The sequence below is a fragment of the Toxorhynchites rutilus genome, chromosome 1 (genome assembly GCF_029784135.1).
Source record: "Toxorhynchites rutilus septentrionalis strain SRP chromosome 1, ASM2978413v1, whole genome shotgun sequence".
Classification (NCBI taxonomy): Eukaryota; Metazoa; Arthropoda; class Insecta; order Diptera; family Culicidae; genus Toxorhynchites; species Toxorhynchites rutilus.
This window is the reverse complement of record NC_073744.1, coordinates 121,461,632-121,483,940: the sequence shown is the minus strand read 5'-3', so window position 1 is coordinate 121,483,940 and position 22,309 is coordinate 121,461,632. Positions and strand designations below refer to the sequence as shown.

Here is a 22,309-nt window from a genome sequence, read left to right as displayed (position 1 = left end):
CGTGCTCATTCGCCAGAGCGCATGTGTGCACCAGGAGTGGGAGCTCAACTGGGTACAAAAATCTTGTTGCGCATCAGCACCGAGTTGCATTCTGAAGACTGCTCTCTAGACATTTGAAAACTTTTCCAGCAGTTACTGCCGTTACTTACAATTTACTGCCGTTACTTCAATTAGCACGGTAAAAACGAAAAAACAGAAAATGATCAGCTTGGATGCACACGCTTAACAAGAATTACTCACAAAGTTATTTTATTTTTAATTATATAGAATAATTTTCAATTATATTTTTTCACTCATTTTCACTCATATCCTGCGGGCCGCAGAATGGCCACCACTATTCTATGTGAATCGCACAACATAGTTAGGCGTAACTAATAGTATTTGGTTGCAAATTTTTCGAATAGTTATAGTTTTGCAAGTATAAATATACATAGTTTATCAGAAGAAAAAAGGTAGCTAATAGTACTGTATATCAGTACTTTATGTCAAGTGGGTGGAATTATGCACTTTGGTATACAGAAGCATCACGGTAATTGTATCACAAAAATTCACACAAATGGGATGGATTAGGATTTTGGATGTTCGTCCTGAATCTTTTGGATAATATGAATAAACATGTAACATTCTTGAAGTAAATGAAATTACTCTTCCATTTACATTTATTTAGTCACTTAAACGGTTTTTAGTTTTTTTTTTCTCACAGTTTCATTAAGAATGTATCAAACATTTCGAGGTCCAAATAATTTCGCTGATTGAATCGTGGATTTCAAACTATAGTGAAATCGGAAAATAAAGATTGGTGTGTGGATTGATGTAATGTTTTTTTGCAATTTCAGAACATACAAATCGCTATGTTCGATTTGTAGCCACCTTTAAGGCTTGAGTCACCCATCCAATACTCACCGTTTTCTACACAAACATATTTATAGCGACAAAAAAGGACTTCTAATACAGTATACTGAAACTACATGGATACGAGATGATTTCCTAAAATATGTTGATTGAGAAATGTAAAGTATTCACCATAAATTAATCTTAAACATAATTTCTCTCTGTTGATTTTTTGCTTTTGCTTCGGTAAATTCAAATAATCGAACTTAATTAAACACGATATGAAGCACAACTCGACCAATTTATGTCAACAATCGTCCTTGAGAAATTTCATACATCATTTTTTGTCTGAAATACGGCATATGTTGTTGGGTAAATTCAATTTCTCGATTCCTGCTCTCGTGCTCAGCAAACATACAACTGAAAACGCCACAATCACTTCCATTCATTTGGCGTGGACATTCGCTCATATTTTGCTTGGCAAATCCGCTGGTGTCGAACGGTTTCTTTCGTTTGTCGAGTGATTCATCCCGGAGATATTGCTCCAACGCATTCAGTACCGAATTGTTTGGAGTACCCATGGAATCGTAGTATCTAATGGATTTATTCTTCAAGTCAATGATCGCCATGCACCAATGCACACGGCCAACGTGTACAGGAACCGGAATTATATCGTACGTAAAGATGTCCACTTTCCGGGTCCATCGCTTCAGGCCAGCATGACCGGCAGACAGCAATTTTGGAATAAAGAATGTATTCATTGCGTACACACGTGGCAGTCCATCATCAGCTCCCTGCTCGCTTCGTTCCATCAGGAGGTTCATGTAGAAATTGATAACCTCATCATTCAGCCAGTTGTCTCCGACGAGTGTGGCCAAATCGTTGCGGGTAATGCTAATGTTAAATTTACTGACAATAACCTACAAGGGAAAATAAGTTTAGTTTAGAAATATCAGGTAATCTACCGAAGATATGAGGTATATTGAAAAAAAATTCATCATTTTCCAATAAATGGCATTCAGCAAATAGTCCACTTTATTTCGCACGGCGAGTGAGGTGAGATGGCAAAGTTTCTCGCTTTATTCTGGAAGTCGCCCTATTTTTCAGCTTTTATTCAATACCAGAGTCGATAGCATATGAGGATACGACCTAAAATCTCACCTAGTTGACGAACTATATTCCCCCCATTCGCCTTCGGGAGCACCGTGACTTAAGCCGTCTCACGTCATTCGCCGCGTATAATAGGGGGAGTATCTCGTATTAAGGCGGTCGAGTTGATTTGAGGTGTTGAGTTTAGATATAATGTTCGTCTGTTGGCCAGTGCTCGGCATAGTCATATTCAACTGAGGATAGTCAGCTGACTATCTGACTGACTATATCCGTATTCAGTCGGAAATGACTTTTGGATTTTTCACGCAATTTCTCCGCCAAAACAACTAAACAGTCATTCGGGCGTTTAGTCGCTATCTCCCTCTACCGACTCGACTATATCATTTCATTCTTCCCAGTCAAATTGTCTTCATTGCATTTTGAAGTGACTTCCCCAAAACGAATTGGTTCCTCTCTCTCGCATGTATTATGTATGCTTGCATCGATGTTTGAGTTCAACGTGGTTTGACATACGAAACAGATGAGCTAGATTTTTTTGTATCATACACGAAAATTACTCACACGTTTAAAATAGCGTGCAGTGTGTGTACGTTATTTACTAATTCTAACGCGAGGATCTTTATAGCATACTTGATAAATGTCTAAGTCCGTTGGTTTGAGTTCACGGTGGGTAGACAATAAACCGTCCATTGATGGGGTAACTACGTTTTTGCCTCAGAAATCGTTTTTTCGTTCCTCTTTATATGGACGTAAAAATAAGATTGCGTACGCGGGTAACAATTTCGTTCCTATGGAGGTAGAAATGTCGATTGAAGTCAGTTGAATGAAGAGGCAGATTTGTATTCATTAGTCGCGTCAGTTAGAATAACCACTAACAGGACTAGTTCATTTTCTAGTCAGTTCATTTTTTGTTGACGGCGACTGCCGGAGCAGTTCTAGTCGAAGCGAAGCTACTGAGAGTAGAGTTGGCCTTAATTTTTCATCTTCGAAGTCTTGCTGTTGGCAACTCCGAAACAAATTAAATATCGTGTATATTTTTCTATGGATGTATAGCGTAAATGATCTTGGTTTGTCCGATTTAGGGTGTTTCCACGCAACTAGTAAATGCAAATCGATTTTTCTTCATGAAAAACACATATAATCAGTACGAGTGTGTGTGTTTGTTGAAAAGCCCCAAGTCTCTAGTTGCTAATACTACCATAAGGCGTTGAAATTATACATTTGATGTGTTTTAACGATTTTCCTCAAAGCGGTTTTAGAAATCCCCCAAAAAAATAACTCAAATCCACGCCATTCATCGTTCAATTTCCTTTTGTTTCTCTACTCCCTGCTTAGCGATGGGACACTTTGCCTTTTCGGTTGCGCGTGTCTGTTTTGTGCTACTGTTAGAAATCATGTCATGCAAAAACTTAGAAAAATTTAGAGCATTTGATGAAAGGAGAGTAATGATTTCAGAAGTGGATAATCGAGACGCAAATATGCCTTTTTCGCACTGAAATGCATATAAACAAAAAAAAACTAAATGAACGATAACTTCTTCAAATATGATTCTTTTCGTACACCGCACCAGAACAGAAAATCGCACAAAAAAAATCACGCAAAAAAAATCGCACAAAAAAAGGTTTCACTGTATTATATTTCATCTTTCAATTGAGTAAAAACATCCATCATGAGTTGTTGCTTCTGTCCGTACATGAAACCAATAGTCTCTCCTTGATTTTCGCAAAATTGGAACATCAAACATCACATCAACACAAAGTGGAATTTCAGCAGCATTTTACCTACAATGATAACGTTCTTTGGAACTGTAAAAGAAATGTTCAAACATTCCAGCAGTTCAACTACACGTTGGAATGTGCTTATTGAGTCTTTAGGAGTATCGTTGATAGCCCAGCAAACATTAAATCGCATAACAAGCGTATATATAACATCATATGCCCTAAAATTTGGTTGGCATATAATGCGCCTAACTGGCATATGCATGCAAAAGTGGAGGCCATATACATACATGGCAAATGCTTACCGAATTTGTTTGGATGAATATGCAACTTTGACCGGCTATAATAGCGATTGTGTTGGAATTGAATTGCGATCTAATATGAATATATTCATGAATTGTCAAAGCACCAAATACGACTTTTGCCATACTCATATACGATTTATTACAGACATAGAAAAAAAAAACAAATGGCGCAAAATATTTTCGTGAATTGTTTATTATAACCTCACGAATCGCCATTTTTATATATGAGTATTTATGTTCGTAGAAAAAATAATTGATTGATTGACTTATGTTGGGAGTGGAATATGAATGTTTAAAATGACACAGATTGATGTTTGGTGGAAACTGCTCCGATGTGGGTTCGAACTCCGATCGTCTGGATTATCATCCACCAGCTATCTCGCGCGGCTATCTGAAGATTAATTCAACAGCGGTTAAAACTTTCGAGTGCATCATTGACATTTCAATATGATGTAATATGTTCTCTATTAGGATCTAATATGATTTACTGTTTCATGATTTTCTTCAGCATGCAACACGATTTACTACAGTACTGAATCGATTTAAATTATACGCTTATACGACTCATAAACTGCATCAGCGTAATATACGCATATGATGCCGATTAATTATATTTTACGACAATATACATCATAAAATCGATGTTTATTTTACCGAATTGCGACTTAATTTGATAATGGTATATAAAATCGAGTTTTTACATTTTATGCGATTTCAAATATACACGATACATACTTTGATTGATATTATATGCGATTCTGATTTATTCGGATTTCTTGTAAGACTTGGCACGTGCAAAATTATACGATTTAATGTTTGTTGGGAGGGCATTCCTATACAAGATGATCGTCAAGACGGCAAGGTATTAGCATTGAAAAGGTCTGTTTGCTCCGTCTTTTTTTTGTTCTCACTGATTTAACAGATTCGACCAAACACAATCGTGCCACAGTGCACAGGACTGAAGTTTTACTGAATCAAATAGATTTTATATTTCTTTGTCTTCTGGATCTTTGAGAAAGAATCCTAAATAGTATGAATCGTTACAATAAAAAATAATGACCTTAGACGTAGGCGAGTAAACTGCTTGAAGCATTTCGTGCATCATTCGAGAGATGAAGAAGCCATCATGCCATTCAGTACGCAAAAGAAAAAGGGTATTCAACTTGGTATTCCTGACAATTTTAAAGCTAACCGACAACAGAAAACAAAAAAACAACTGGAAACTCCACAGCCTCTCTAACGAGTGAAGATAGTTTTCGGTTGGAGGTTATCTCTGTATTCCAGAAAATAATATTGCTGTTGGAACAGCGTGCAGAAGCTATAGCGGATATAGCATCAGATTTTTCTCTTATAATGGGAGACGGACTAACTCAAATTTATGACTAAAATAACGAATTTACGCAAAGCTGAATCAGCTCATGCGACATCTACATTAGAGCTCAGAACCACAAAAGTGAGGGTGTTTGTTTATTTTACATTTTATTCATCATTCATTTTATTTCAATTTAGATTCATTTCAGCCATTGAATGTCGTCAGTATATGGTAAGAAAGTTAGGGCTTTGTATATTTACGATGGTTTCAACACGCAATTTGACCAAAGTCATAGATAATCTTCGAAAATCTTAAGTTTGTAATGCATACCGGTTATTGATACTATGGATAATTGTGATGAAATCGATATCATATCAAATTGGCTGATGTCATTGGTTATGCAGGGGCCGATACGAGAAGGATTTGCAGTATTTTTAGCGCAAAACACCCTATTCATCGTTTACTTACTTGAAAAAAATTAAAGTTACAATACTTATAACAAGGCATTCCTCGTAATACACATAGCACATTGTAAAATGATGATTTTATAACCTTTTCAGCGTGGAAAGAATACATGAAACCGGGAAATTTGAAGATAAATTCTTATTTTTTTAGAAAATTTGAACGAATTTCATACCAAAAAATCAAAACATCCTCATTTTACTCGCTGCGCCATCTGGTTGTAAATCCAACGTAAATTCGTCAATGATGTGTTTCAGTTAGAATTATTTTTTTTGTTCACTGCAGCGCCCCTAGTTGTCACATCGAGAAATTATTGACAGCGTTTTGATCCAGTCTGGATCAAAACGCTGGATTCCAGATGGTTTGTTCATTCAGTAGTAAAGATTTCATTAAGAATGAAGTTCACATTCAAAAGTTATCAACGATGGAACGTGAAAAGCGGGAAAGAACTCTGCACACTCGCATTGAGAAAAACGACGTGGCGTGGAGAGAAGATTGCAAAATACCCGAAATATTCAAAATCGACTGTAAATTCCGTACGTTGGATCGGGTGAAACCAATCAAGCGTAGAGATGGAGCATATGACCGGAATATTCGAGCAGTTCACAACAATCCTGGACTCTCCTTGCGGGATTCGGCGAAAAAGTTCACGGTCAGCCATATTACAGTTCGGCGAATTTGTATGCAAGAAGGCTTGGGTTTCGGATAAATAGCCGGTAACAATTTTTACTTTGCGAGCAGGTTCAAATTTTTTAACGCAGATAGATTTGCCCATAAGTTGATGATTTAACAAGGAATCTGTAGTTATAGAGTTTACACAACTAGGACAGTAATGAATGGATGTCTTCAGAACAGGATGTTGCCATTCTTTCGATCACACAAAGGCCGGTTACAGCCGGGATGTCGTCAAGTAGTATAAGGAGAACAGATAGATTTCATTGACAAAACTATCAATCCACCAAATTGTGCTGATTTTCAGCGCTCCGAATTTTCCTGACGCTCTAGTTACAGTGACATCGTGCGAACGCAGTTTCATTAAAAATAAACTGATTAAAAATTATCTGCGTTCTAAAATGAACCAAGACCGACTCAATGGCTTGGCAATTCTTTCGATCGAGATAGAATCGCTAGCATACCTTCATTTAGATGCAATTGATGACCATTTTGCTTCATCTAAAGCACGCAAGGTAAAGATTTGACTGAAGAATAAGTGATGGTACGAGGACCCCTCGAAAGTTCCAGGCAACCGTCAACGGGCAGTTACCAACGATGACAAAAAAATAAATAATAAAAAAAATCGTAATGAAGAACGGGATTATAGAAAAGAGACCTATAATTCGAGGCTCAGAAATTTATTATAAAAGTTTGTGAATTTAATCACATTTAGTTCGCATTTATTGTAATAAATACACTTTATATAAAATATGAAGAATCTGATATTATAATCACTGAATTTATGCTGTATAATATAACGTCGCTGGGAAGGTTATTTTATGAGGAGTGAAGTTACGAATAAGTGTAAGAGCATTACGAATTTTCAATTGTATATTTAATAAAAAAATATGCGCTTGAGTTTTTAGCGACTCGTTATCAATATCCGACTGATTATTCGCCAGTAAGTGCTCAAAAAAAGTCCGAAAACTCCTCAACAATAAGCAAAGCTGGGCATTATATTTCTAGCCTTTCAAATACGAATATACTCCTCGAAGCGAACTTTGGTATAAGTGAGTAGTTTTCTCAAAATATCACAACCTCAAAACTAGTGAAAAACATCGAAAAGAAGTGGTATAGTTTGTGTATTGTGCGATCGCGTGATTAATGTGATCGGGTGATGAGAGATGTGATGATTTAGGGTGCGATGCCTATAGTCGCCACAAACACTAGACGGGGACAAAACTGGTCAATTAAGCATCATGAATCTCTTACCCGTTGGACCATCCTCAGGGAGGAACAATGATTGTATGGAACCTATAACAAATTCGACATTCCATACAGTGTAAACGAACTTTTTCGTCAAGGATGGAATGAAGGTGGTCTCAGTGTTCGTAAGGGTTCATCCATGGTCTCCACTGATGGTTCGAAAATAAGTATCAGAACAGATGCCGGTGTGTATGGCCCCAGAACCTCTCTGGGAAACTAGCCAACAAATTTTCTGGCCGAAATAGTTGCAATAATAGAGTGTACAAATGTCAGCCTCAAAAGAAAATATAGACATGCTAACATCTGCATATTCTCAGACAGTCAATCGGACCTTAAAGCTCTTAATGCCTTTAAATGCTCTTCAAAATTGTCTGGGAATTAATTTGCCTTTTACGGCAACTGAGTAAAATAAGTTCGGTACAACTGTACTGAATTACTGGCCATAGCGGAATAGAAATGAAGAGGCAGATGAATTTGCCAGAAGTTGCTCAAGCTTACCCTTCAATGGTCCAGAACCTTGCAAAAGTAATGGATTTTTCTGTACTACACCTCATATGTTTCATATTATACTTTAACGTGCTAAGATGTTCGAAATTGTCTCCAACATATCAAAATGTTATGTGTGACATTAACCGAACAACGTCGTTTTAATAGTCAAATGTATGCGAAGATCCGATGTGTCCCACCTTACGAACTATCACAAATTACCTCTGTCCGTGAACCGCCGTATAACGCCCGCTTGATCACGCCCTGATGCTCCTCTGTCAACTCCGGATATGCTTCCTCTTCCTCTTTCGGTTCCTCCTCATCCAGCACGATGGTGTCAAATTTGAGCATAAAATCACCCAACTTCCTCTCGAACGTTCCTTCATATTGTTGCGTATTTTTTCGCAGCTCCTTTAAACTGAAAGCAGGATGAAAACGTTTACAGTTGTGGGATGGCTTGTGTACATCATTAAATCGTATGGCACTGATGCTGCTTCTGCTCGGAAAAAACATTGTATGCATATACGGTGGCCAATATTTTGGGCACACGGATAACCAACGATTGTATGACGAAATGAAAAAAAGGACAAACATTGGCAGCTACTGAACGTCCGGACAAAATATATGTATACTTACTTTTCACGCTCTTGTTCGATTAGGTCTTTTCTTTGAGTCGAGGTGCTGCAGTATTTTCGTTGAACATTCTCAACGATATCATCTCGGAACTTACTATTAGTTTGGAGCTTTTCCCGTAACGTATTAACTGGGTCGACAACTTGCGTCGCGGTGCTGAAAAGTTCGGAGAATTACATTAACATCATACTTGGCATAATTAATAATAACATGATTGAACCTATGGCCCCTAGTTAACCATTTTTTAATTGATTTGCAGATGCCCTCAATGAAACAGCCAACGAAAATGGTGAGGTAAATCAAAATGTTTAACAAATAGACAAACAGCGCAGCCATTTTTAATACTCGACTGCTTAGATCCAAGATCATTAAAATTTAGTTTTAGCAATTTTTTAAAAGGTGATTCTGACGATGGTGGAAAAAAAGTCTAACATATAGACAAGACAGAAATAAGTGCGCTACACATACAGCGTCACCGTCACCGTCCCGTCTACTATTCTCTTAGGGTGGGTTTAGACTAGGGATATATTCATGTGAAGAAATATGATGAGATTTATAGAAATCGCATCAACCGTTTACACTAGCGTGAACTTCTATAAAGAATATATTCATATCTTCGGTGAATTTATTCACCTGAAGTAGAACTACATCTAATTTTAGTGATTTCTCACCAGTGAGAAATTCACATGCGTTTACATATGCTGAACTTATTCAAGTTATATATACCTCGAATAAGTGTATCATATTTATTCTCACCCGTTTACACCTATTTTCACGTGAATAAATCCATCTATAGCTATAGATCTCCCTAATGTAAACCCGCCATTAGACTTATTTTGCCGTCGTCAAAGTTGCCGGTGATTGTGTATGTGAATGCTACCAGACGATTTCCATGGGAGAATATTTGACATTTCATTCCTTTATGTTGACTTCACGGTGACGGGACGGTGTATGTGTAGCGCACTATATTGAACTTCCGGCCCCGCCAGGCTGACGCCATATGAGCCCTAATAAAAATATATATTTTGGATAATAATATAGACAAGACTTTAAAGATTGATTTGTACTAAATGCCGAATTGTGATCAACGAATAATGTTAAAAATTTATATAATTATATTTTCGTCAAAAGTTTGCATCGAATTGCGGAAAGTATAATTTTGCATGTATAGTAGAGGGAGGCGTTCTGGCGTAGTGGTAATATCCATGCCTCTCACGCTAAAGGTCACGAGTTCAATTCTCACTCCCGACATTCTTCCAAAAATGGAAGTAAAAAGTGACGAACCAGCCAAATGAGTTGAAAATCACTATAATACAGATAAAAAAAAATGTATAGTAGAACCTCGATTATTCACGGAATAGTCTGGCACCGCGAATAGCAAAAATCACGGATAACGCAAAAAGGACTAAAAATGAGGTGCAAACACAAAAAATATATTTCAGCATGAAAACTATGTTTTATCAATACAAAAACCATTAAACTATCCATCTATAAGGTCGTGTACCCCAATGGTCAGATAATCTGAAAGCCAAGATCAAAACAAAAGAGCATAAGCGTACCACTCATTGACAAGTTCCGGGAAGGCATATAAATTTACTAGGGAACAAGTTTTCGTGAATAATCTGCACTGCGGAACATCTGCTCGCAGATAATCGAGGCTCTACTGTATATGTGGCTAGGAACATTGTGAGGAGAAAATCTGAATGTATACTTACGCTGCTTCGTCATTAGTTGTGACATCATATTGCGATAAATCAACCGTAGTGAACAGACTTGTGCTTTTTTTTCTTCCCTCTAAATCGCTTTCTTCCAGCGACAAATCTATCACCGGGATCGAACGTATCGAGCTGGATGAGGGTCCAGCTTTTTGCTGTTCCGCATGGCTAGAATTGATTGCTGTTGACGAGGACAGATTAAAGTCATCAGCCAGCAGAGAGTTTTTCCGTGAGTTAGCGAAGCTGCTTTTAGGCTCCTCTGGTGAGTATAAATTCGGCAGCAATCGTTTCAACAAAGCGCGATAATTGTTCACTTCATCCAAATTATACTTCTGTGCAATAATTGAATTGCGCTTGGTTTGCTGTTGCTGCTGCTGAGATTTCAAAACCGCAGGCTTCTTAAAAGCATCATGTTGTTTACTGTGTGTCTCAGAATTCCCGTTCACCAAGTGTGTCCTAATGGGATACAACGGAGGAACGGGTGCAGTGGAAGTTCTCAGTTTGGCAAGAGGTGGAGGACGTCGCGCAATTGCTGCTGAGTTAGGTTTATCCTCGTTTTTATTGCTTCGATTGTTTGGTTTGTGCTGGCGGTTGATCCAATCTAACTCGTCTTCATCGTCGGAAAACTCTATATCGGCAAACTCCAGCCGTGTTTTCCCCGAAGATCCGCAAAAATACGCACTCTGTTGGTCATTGTTATTTGTTCCTGACATTGGTTTACGAATATACTGCGTGTTCTTTAATCTATGTGTAACTAAATCCGACTTGGAATGCAAATCTGGAAACAAAACAGAAGATCATTAATCGTTTTTATACTTCCATATATGGAATCTTTTATGGATGCTATTTTTTATCATCGTACAGATTTTGTAATAAAAATATACGAAAACCGATGTTTTTCAAAATGTCATGTAAAATTATACTTTTTTTTATTTATGTAGTGATTTTTTTACAAAGTATCCGTTATATTTCACAGAACATGTAGTCTTCGTAATATTAACGCAATGAAATATATATTAAGTAATTAGAAAATATCAGTTACAAAATAGTATATTTTAATTCAAAAAATTACAGAAAAATCTCTATGTTCAGCTTTTAAAATCCCTGAAATGAATTGGACAAGCACGGAATTCGGAACGTGTGTGTTCTTTGTACGATAATTTTACAGTCATTATAATGCTACATCACATATGTTTCAGTAAAACAAAAAAGAAACAACCGCTTTACTTATCCCGAGCACTCACCATTATTTAACGGAGTTGATATAAATTTGGGAAAATCATCCGCTACTCGACGATATTTAGCGAAAGTTGTTGTTGTTGATGCTTCTGACGGCTCTTCGCTGTCAAAATGGCAAAAGAAAATTGGGATGTAGTTTTATTTTATGCACCGGTATCGCAGGTTGGAAGATGAGAACATAGGAAAATGATTGCAAGAGGCGGAAATCAGTCTCACCTTTTCCGTTTTCGACCCTCTAGATACTGTTTAAAACGTGAGAGCATCGACGCCACCGACATACCGACAATTCCTTTATGTATTTACGGGAAAATGTTAGAGGGAAGCAGAAAATTAGGACCCGTGTAAATAACAGAAATTCGCACAATACGTCACACAAATGACTCGAAAGTGTACGTACGGAAGAAACAGTATGTCTCTTGCTCGCGTCAGTCTGCGTCGAATTCAACTTCCACAATTCCACTCTAAACTCGATCACCTTTACGTTTTTTGTTGCGGTAATTCATAATATACCGTTTCACCAGTGTCTATTATATAAAATAAATATATTTTTTCGCCTTAAAACCTCAAAAAGAAATTAGTTTTTCGAGAGCTTCTCAACACTGAAAGACGACGCGATTCTTGACACAAGCATTAGTGGAAGATTTGCAGCAGCAGACCTTGTTGCCAAAGATTCAGAATACACTCTGATGAGATAAATTTATAGTATCTTTGATGATATATTGAGGCAGTACGTTTTGAGATTAAAAAAAACTGCTTCGAAGTTCATAACAGTAAAGTAGTTAATCTAACAAATTATTTTCATTAAAAATTATTTTCTCTTATCTAAAAACTTTTTTTTTCAATCAACAATCAAAACATCTGGCATCCCGGTACATGACAGTAAAGGAAAATATAAAGGCGGTTATCATTCGCGATGTTCAAGGTTCAGTGTCGACATCTACCAAAGTTTCGAATTTGGGTGAATGGAAACACTTTCTATCAGGGCCTTAAGGTGGCCGTACACTGTTGCCCGGAGGTCAAACACTTGACACTTTTTGACTAATAAAGTTTGGTTTGAAATTTGACAAACACTATTTTGTTTGACACTCATCAATTATCAACAGTGACAAAAAATGTCAAACATCGAACATGGAAAAAACTCGACTGAATTATTGAGGGTAACCCAATCATGTACTGATAAATTTGACAAACAGATCGAAAAAATGTTTTAGGCATCCAATAACTGAATGTTTGCTTGTCGAGTTTTGTGTCTAATATATTTGATCAAATTGATCAAATTTTATCTGTCAAAAAATGTCAAATTTTCGGCTTCGGTCAGTGTATGAGAACCCTTACAATATCACTTCAATTGACAAACCGTCACTCGCGCGTGACCGGTGCTGGTTGCGTGGCTATACATGCCCTTAAATGCCTCTTTCAATCCCACTTTTTTTAGGATACGGACCGGGACAATCTAGTTTGGAGAAATTAAATCGAACGAAACTTTCAGTTGAGATCGTCCGATCGTTCTTTCACATTTGAAACAGAAACTTATTTGCCCATCCGAATGAAATGCAGTTTCAATCGTCAAGTGAAATCGTCTGCTCTCAAATTTAAATGTAAAATCAGTAGAACAGAACGAAATTGAAGAATGGATTTTTCAAAATGCGTATATTGGCTGAAGAGAAAAGAAGAAATAAAAAAGTCATTTTCATCTTTTAGTTTCGAAATTGTCAAGTCCTGCTTTCTGTTAGATCTGCAACCCAAAAGCTATTTTAAATTTTTGAAATTTGAATGAAAATTAAGGTGATTAACATACAACATCCACGTCACGTTCACGTCCCGTCAGTTATTCTACCATGCAATTCATATGAAAACATTCACATACACCGGCAACGTAACGACTCGTCAGCATACGTTCAACGAAAACAACTGGCAGGATTTGTAGAAAAGAATAAACGACTAGCTGAGAAAAACAGTCTATATATTATTATTGTTAAAAAAGGGTCGGGACTACAGATTTTAGGCATTTGAATAATATAGTTCAATGATTTTCAATGATTTTTTCTAAATTTAGGACTGATTCTAGGCATACTGATTTGAAAGAGGGTGTTGCAATTCAAAATTGTTGTAGATGGCGACACCATGAGTAACATTGAATAGATCATTCGTTTGACATTTGACGTGACGGTGCTGGTGCAAGCATTGACTGCATGTGTGAATTGGTGGAGACGTTGACGGAACGTAGACGTTCTTTTCCGTAACGTTCTATGTGAATCGCACATTATTGGGTTTTTGTCTGGTCTTTTGTATCGGATTTTATTTTGATTTTGGTTGGATTCTTTATGCCAACATATCTCCCTGTTTAAATTTTCTCAGTGAAAATCATTCGCGAATAGCTGTAAAAAATCAGTCTATTTATATTATTTTTGTTGAATAAGTGTCGCAACTACAGGTTTTAAACATTTGAATAATATCATTCAATGATTTACATTGATTTTTTCAAAATTTAAAACTAATTCTTGGCATGCTGATTCGCTAACATCAGTTCTAAAGGGCCTGGCCGGGTAAGGGAGTAAAAAGTGCCCCCAAACCAAATCACTAGCTGTATGCCAAATATTGTAAAGGACATTAAATAAGAAATTTTGGCGGTTTATTTGAACCCCTATTTGGTTTGACGTAGGATCTATAGTGAAAAACGTACTTTTTCGTTTATTTCACGCCATCCTCAAAAGATTCGAGATAAAAATTTGAAAAAAAAACTCAATGTGCATCTTACTACGGTGTATCAAGAAAAATTTCATCAAAAATTTTAGTACTAAAAAATATTGAAATTTTGAATATTTTTTTTCTTGGGATTTAGAGATTCAGTACTACTCTAATTCATATTTAAATGTGTTTCTACGGCTTTTTTAGATATGTGTGATTTTTTTTCTGATTTTTTCCAGTGTTGCGCGGCACTAAAAATTTTTTTTTTATGTTTCCAAATAGTTTGGCTGGGTAAGTAGTAAGGAGTAAAAAGTCCCCCAAACCAAATCACCAGCTGTATGGAAAATATTGTATAAGATACTAAATAAAACATTTTGGCGGTAGTACCATATATTTGAGTCCTTTTTTGGTATACCATAGGATCTATGATGGAAAAGGCACTTTTTCGTTTTTTTCACGTCATTCTCAATAGCTTTGAGACAAAAATATGAAAAAAAAACTGAAAGTACATATTACTTAGGTGTATCGATCAATATTTTCAAACAATTTTTTCATCAGAAAATCAAACACTAAAAAAAATTTTGAATTAATTTTTATCTTTATTTTAAATTAAATTTTTTTTTTTTTTTATTTTGACATTCAGTACTACTCTAGTTTGTATTCAAATTTCTTCCTACGTCTATTTTAGGTATATGTAATTTTTTTCAGAATTTTTAGAGTGTTTTTCGCGGTACAAAAAAAAATATATATTTTCAGGCATTTCGAAATTTTGAAAAAAAAAATATTACTCTGAGACCTAATTTTACTCTAATTTTTATTTAAATGTGTTCGTATGTGTTGTTTTTTCCACATGTAGCGTATTTTTTTCTTGAATTTTTAAGAGGAGTGTGCGAAAAAAAAATTGTTTTTTGGCCTTTGGGCATTCTTAATTTATTTTGAATTTAGAGACCCATAACTGCTCTAATATTTTTTAAATTTTGTTTTTCATATGTCTAAATTTTGTCAGTATATTCAGAGCATTGCGCTGTACAACTTTTTCTCTCGTATCTTAAAATATATGAGAATATCTTTACATTGGATTTAGATGGTTTAACATATTCATAGGAGTCAGCAGTACGATAAAGCTCTGTGAGAAAAAAAAATAAAGTCCTTGTGAAAAGATCATTTGGATTAATGAGAAGAACACTCAAAAAAATCCGATTTTTTTTTATTATTTTAATCTTACAATTGAAAACCACGAATACAATAAAATAATCAATTTCAAGAAAATAAAAAAAAAATGAAGACGATGAAGAAAATTATTTATGTGCGTCGCAGTGCTCTTAAAAATTCAGGAAAAATTACGCCACATGTAGAAAAAAGACACATACGAATGCATTTAAATAAAAATTTGAGCAGATGTGGGTCTCAAAGTTATATTTTTTTTCAAAATTTCGAAATGCCAGAAAATCTATAACATTTTTTTTGTACTGTGTATTTATTTTTTTTATTATTAGATGAACAAATGGTTTGAAGATATTTATCAATCTAGAAAAGCCGAAAAAAAATATGAATTAGAGTAGTACTGAATCTCTAAATCCCGAAAATTTTTTTTTCATAATTTCAATATTTTTTTAGTACTAAAATTTTTGATGAATTTTTTTTTGATATTTTTTTTTGATACACCGTAGTAAGATGCACATTCAGTATTTTTTTTCTAATTTTTATCTCGGATCTGTTGAGGATGGCGTGAAATAAACGAAAAAGTACGTTTTTCACTATAGATCTTATGTTAAACCACATAGGGGTATACAATATTTGCCATACAGCTGGTGATTTGGTTTGGGGGACTTTTTACTCCCTTATACCAGGGACAGACATACAGCTGTACTTGCGTTGTAAGAGTACAGCGTTGTACAGGTACTATTGTACCATGACAGACATACTTTGGTTGTACATTGTACCGCATGTCAAACTGACAATCAGGAATTTAAATCTATTGCATTCGGGTTGACGACGGAATGGTGTCGACATCTGGATACGACATTAGTTTGTGTGAGGCCAACTCTTCTCTATCAGATTAGTCGACCCTAAAGCAGTTTTCAATTATTAAAATTTGTATGAATTTTTTTTCTTGGCGTTGTTTGCCTACTAGAAGTACGTTGTTCTGACCCTAATTTAAACTATTTTCTATAAATTTCCAAATATTCTCACCAAAACTTACCATTATAATATAAAATTATATTTAGACATAATTTTTGTATGATATTTTTCACCACTTGCATGCAAAAGTGATTTTCATTTACATGGAGTACTAATTTGATTTGGGAAAAATAATTATCATTCATAGTTTTTATTTTGAAAGTGTGTTCATTTCTTCTGCAAACCCATTTTGTCATGCCTACTCTCCCGTTTCGTAATACGAAGCTCAATGCCGTCAACGTTCTTGCTTGTTTATTTTTTGTATCTTTATTTCTTCAGGATGCTGAACGTAATCAGAACGAAAATGTATTGAGAATGTTCTGGAACACGAAAGAAAGACCGAATAAACTTCTATTAACGCTTTATTAGAACGAAGGTGTTAACTGCACGAAGTGCTTACATGGAGTGAGTAAAAAGTAAACGTGTCTCTTCCGTTACACTGTTTGTTTGTTTGCTTGACAACCTGCGTTGCTATCCAGTGTAACCAGCCGATTGCTACTTCGATGACACCCCCTCTCAATCCGCTATTCCGAGACGGCGTCCAAGTTGTTCTAGACGATAGTGTTCCATCGGCTTGGTGAAGAAATCAGCCAGTTGATTTTCGGTTCGCACATGTTCAATCTTCACGCTGCCATTGGAAATGTGATCCCGTATGAAATGATGCTTCACATCAATATGCTTAGAGCGTTTCGATTCACAGTTCTTGGCCATCCCGATACAACCTTGGTTGTCCTCGTAGATTGTGACTGGAACACTGGAGCTCTTCAATTTCAGATCGTCGAGAATCCCAGAGAGCCAAACTGCTTCCGATACTGACGAGCTGAGTGCGATGTATTCAGCCTCGCTTGACGACGTTGCCACCGTTGCTTGCTTTTTGCTTGACCAGCTTACGAGATTGCCAAACACGAAAAAGGCAAAGCCACTTACTGATTTACGATCATCGGCGTCTGAGGCCCAATCCGCATCGACGTAACCTACCAACGGTTCAGCAGAGCTCTGTCGATTGAATAATAAACCTTTGGCTTTCGTCCCTTTGATGTAGCGAACTACTCTCTTCAAGCTTTGCCAATGCTGTGCGGTTGCCTTCTGCTGGAACCGTCCTAAGAAACCCACGGAATAACATATGTCCGGCCTAGTACACAGCATCACGTACATCAACGACCCGAGCAGTTCTCTGTAGGGTTGGGTTGTGGGTTCTCCGGTTCGAGTAAGCTGAATTCCTTTTTCCATGGGAGTTTTCACTGGATTGCTCTCCTCCATCTTGAAACGCACCAACAACTTGTCAACGTTAGTTTCCTGCGACAGTTTCATCTTTCCTTTCTTTAGATTGTAGTCCAATCGCATACCCAAAAAGTTTCTTACTTCTCCGCAATCGGTCATCGCAAACATTTTCGCCAATTGATTTTTCAGCTTCACGATAGTCTCCGATTTCCTTCCACATATCAACAGGTCATCCACATACAAGACAACGTAGATTTCGTCACCATCTTTAATCTGGGTATAGAGGCAATAATCATGTCGAGAACGTACGAAGTCTAATTGTAACAGCTTTTCATTGAACTTTTCATTCCAACATCTTGGTGACTGTTTCAAGCCATAAAGCGACTTGAACAGCTGGCATATGGTGTTCGGAGGTGCCTTAACTCCGTCTGGGACTGTCATATAAATGTCTTCTTTCAAATCTCCGTATAAAAAGGCTGTCTTAACGTCCATATGGTGAAATAAGAAGCCCTGATGCACACCTGCTGCTAGTACCGTTTGTATAGTGACTAGCTTCGCCACAGGAGCAAACGTCTCCTCGTAATCCAGTCCTGCTTTTTGTAGAAAACCTTTGGCCACAAGCCTCGCCTTATATCGCACAGGAATTCCGTCTTTGTTGTCCTTGACACGGAACACCCACTTAGCCTTAAGAGGTTTCACACCTTCCGGACACTTTACGAAACGCCACACGTTGTTCGCAGCCATCGATTTCAGCTCATCCTGGACAGCACTCAGCCATTCCTGCTGATCATCGCGTTGTTTGATGTCATCGTAGCACATGGGTACATCTGGGGAAATTGAGTCGCCAGAAATTGTTCTATAATTCACGAAAAAATCAAACAACTTACTTGGAAGCCTGCGCTCCCGTTCGCTACGCCTCGACATCGACTCACTAAGAGTGTCGTGTCTTTCTGTTTGCGAAGGGAGCGCGTCTGCTGGCTCATCTCCGGAATCGTCGCAGTCTTCCCCATCTTCAATCGTGTTACCAGCAGCTTTCTCACCGCCAGAACTGGTTGCATCACCGTCAGGAATGGAAACATCAGCCTCATCATCAGAACCGACAGCGACAGCTTTATCATCAGCTACTTCCCCCTCTTGGTCGTACGGGAAATTCATCACCAATGAGTCATCATCAACAGGCTTTACCTGGGCATACGGAAACGTTCCTTCGTCGAATTTCACGTCACGAGCAATGCTTATTTTACGCGCTTGCATGTTCCAGAGCCTATATCCATTCGGTGCATATCCGATCATGATCATCTCACGGCTCTTCGGATCCAACTTCTTCCTTTGTTGATTTGGAATCCATGCGAAACATCGACACCCGAACACTCGTAACTTCTCCAAACTTGGCTTGGAACCGAACCATCTCTCAGCCGGAGAAATTCCAACAGGCAGAGCAGCCGTGGGACTTCGGTTCAATAAATACACACACGCTAACGCTGCCTCGGACCATAGATCTTTCGGTGCACTTGAGTCGATTAGCACAGTCCGAATTCTTTCAACCAATGTCCTATTGAATCTCTCAGCGACTCCGTTCTGCTGTGGCGTGTAAGCAACAGTAACGTCAAGCTGTATTCCTTTTTTTTTGTAAAATTCCATTTGAGCATTAGAGCAGTATTCACGTCCCTGATCAACAGTCATTCTCGAAATCGACAGACCGAATGCTGCCGACACACTGGCTTCATATTCACGGAATTTTTCGAATACGTCGGATTTCTTCCTCAGAAGGTAGATCATCGCAAAATGGCTGTAGTCGTCGATGAATGAAACGATGTACCTAGACCCGTCCCAAGCTGGAGGGTCTATGGGACCACACACATCGGAATGAATACGTTCCAGGGGCCGATTCGCACGGCTACGATATCCACTAAACGGCTCACGACATTGCTTGCCTTTTACACAAGCTTCACAGAAACCAACCGATTCATCTTTCTTGACGTCACCCAGCATCCCTTCTCTTATCATTGTGTCCATTCCGTGCTGGCTAATATGACCGAGTCGACGGTGCCATAATTTGCTCGGCTTCGTATCACAAACTTTTGCGCACTTGGTTTCAAGCATCAGCACTATTTCATACAAACTGCCGACTAACTTACCAGTCGCCAAAAGTTCATCACCTTTCTTCAAGAAGGCCTTGTTTCCGGAAAATGCTACATCAATGCCAGCTCCTGCCAGTTTCTTCACCGACATTAAATTTTCCCTCAGATCCGGCACGAACAGGACATCCTTCATGTTAAACAGGACTCCTTTGTTACTCGTCGCGTCGATTTTTCCAATTGTCTTAGCAATCATTGCTTGACCTTCTTTCGCCACTCTAATTTCGATGGGACACACCAGCGTTTGGAAAGATGAAAATAACCATTTGTCACTCACCAAGTGATCGCTGCAGCCGGAATCCAACTTGAATGCCACTTTGTTGGTTCTACCATGAGTCGAATTTGCCGCATCTGCCATGAAGCTTACTGCGCTCTTCTTAACACAGTTTGCCTCGCCTTTGCCATGTCCGTTGCTATGACTGTTGCTACGACCATCGTTTTTGTTACCGTTGCCATGACTACGTTGTTTGCAGTCTTTTTTCATGTGCCCACGCATGCCGCATTTGTGGCACTTTCCGAAAAATTTGCTTCCAGAAAACGCAGCTGAATTAACCTCACTGTGTTCATCTTGACGGTCCGACCGTTTAGATTCCTCTGCCAGTAGCCTTTGCTTCACTAAATCAAGAGTTAAATCCTGCTCACTCACGTTCTCCAACGCTGTCACCAATGGATCAAACGAATCCGGAAGGGTCAAGAAGAGTTGTGAAACCAGATCGCCTTCCGCCAGAGTTGCACCGGCCGTTTTGAGCTTCCTCACTAGTCCATCGAATTCAACCAAATGACTTCGCATGTCACTTCCTTCTTTCATCCGGAGCCTTGCCAGTTGCTTCCTTATCAGCGTTTGACTCGCCACGGACTTTTTCGCGTACGTTGCCTCGAGACTTTCCCACATCTCCTTCGTAGTTTTCTTTTCGCGTACTACTTCCAAGCACTCATCCGAAATACAGCTCACCAGCATCGATTTTCCTTTCCGGTCCAATTCGTCAAATTTCGCACGCTCAGCTGCTACTTCCGGGGCCACCCCGGTGAGCACTTCTGATACGCCAGCGGCTTCAAGAAACAGCTTCACTCGGTAACTCCAATTCTGAAATTCGCTTCCATTTCCACGGAACTGCGGAATTCCATTCGTCAACTCTTTCTGTGATGGGACCATAACCTATTGAGAATGTTCTGGAACACGAAAGAAAGATCGAATAAACTTCTATTAACGCTTTATTAGAACGAAGGTGTTAACTGCACGAAGTGCTTACATGGAGTGAGTAAAAAGTAAACGTGTCTCTTCCGTTACACTGTTTGTTTGTTTGCTTGACAACCTGCGTTGCTATCCAGTGTAACCAGAATAGCCGATTGCTACTTCGATGACAAAATGATTCAAAATAACAGAAAAATTCAAATGCTGTTGAAGCAGAGCAGAAAATATAGGATGTTAGCTTTGATATCTAGGAAGCTCTACAGGAAATACGTTTCGTTACTCTCTAGTCCGGTTAAATCCCGAAAACGTAGGGTGTGGTCAACTGTAAGATGCATTTGAATATCAACTTAAATTTCTCTAACTATATCGGTCTTTCAGGTAGAAAATTCTAGATTTTGGGAAGATGAAGTACCAAAGTTTAGTGATAAAAAGTTCAAAAACACGCTTCGGTTTGACAGATGTACGTTTAATTTGTTGGTCAAAAAATTACATCGCCTGCAAAGAGAAGATACTCTTTGGCGGTCTGCTATTCGGTTGGAGAAACGCATCGCTATTGCCCTGTATGCTTTCGGATCGTCAGCGGAATATAGAACTATTGGAAGTCTATTCGGTGTAGGAAGAACAACTACGGGTGAACTGGTCATTGAAATCTGCAATGCGGTTGTAGATGTTGTGCAACACGAAGTGTTTGACGCATACCCACCAACCTCGGAGAAGATATCAGAAATAGTCGGTGGCTTCGAGAAACTGGGTTTTCCACAATGCTACGGTGCCATTGATGGATGCCATATAGAAGTCAAAGTACCAAAAAATGAGGCAACCGACTACTATAACTTCAAAGGAAGGCATTCGGTTATTCTGTTTGCTGCGGTGGATCATCGTTACCGGTTCACATATATCAACGTAGGAGTTCCTGGCCGTTCAAATGATTCAACTATTTTTGAGAACTCCAAACTCAAAAAAGTACACTGCACGAACGAGACATTTAAAGCGCATTCGAAACTAATCGAAGGGGTTGTAGTACCGATACTGTTGATCGGCGATTCGGCTTTCAGACTGTCAAACCAGGTGATGAAGCCGTTTCTATTTTCTGTAGATCAGCCGGAGCATGAAAAGTTATTTAATTATCATCTATCAGCATGCCGACGGGTTGTAGAG

General features: G+C 38.0%; 1 protein-coding gene across 3 annotated transcripts; it reads right to left on the bottom strand.

The window, feature by feature from the left end:
• Window positions 1–1,113: 1,113 nt before the first annotated feature.
• LOC129762378 (sentrin-specific protease 1-like) lies at window positions 1,114–12,365 on the bottom strand. 3 transcript variants are annotated; one of them, XM_055760603.1, is made up of 7 exons: window positions 12,129–12,365; window positions 11,948–12,020; window positions 11,737–11,834; window positions 10,493–11,270; window positions 8,781–8,933; window positions 8,367–8,640; window positions 1,114–1,751 (listed from the first exon to the last, which is right to left on the bottom strand). In XM_055760603.1, exons 2-7 carry the CDS (start codon window positions 12,007–12,009, stop codon window positions 1,134–1,136), a joined length of 1,983 nt encoding a protein of 660 aa, XP_055616578.1. In that variant the 5' UTR covers window positions 12,010–12,020; window positions 12,129–12,365; the 3' UTR covers window positions 1,114–1,133. The 3 variants fall into 3 exon arrangements, with proteins under 3 accessions (XP_055616578.1, XP_055616579.1, XP_055616580.1); XM_055760604.1 differs by having other exon boundaries at window positions 8,367–8,562; XM_055760605.1 differs by lacking the exon at window positions 11,948–12,020.
• Between the last annotated feature and the right edge of the window lie 9,944 nt (window positions 12,366–22,309).

What these genes read in the sequence shown, in the direction of transcription:
- LOC129762378 (XM_055760603.1), bottom strand. Translation starts at nt 12,009, where the DNA reads ATGTCGGTGGCGTCGATGCTCTCACGTTTTAAACAGTATCTAGAGGGT. An exon ending in GAGGGTCGAAAACGGAAAAG is followed by an intron (nt 11,835 to 11,947) that starts GTGAGACTGATT and finishes CCATTTTGACAG; the next exon opens with CGAAGAGCCGTCAGAAGCAT. An exon ending in ACAACTAATGACGAAGCAGC is followed by an intron (nt 8,934 to 10,492) that starts GTAAGTATACAT and finishes CGAACTTTTCAG; the next exon opens with CACCGCGACGCAAGTTGTCG.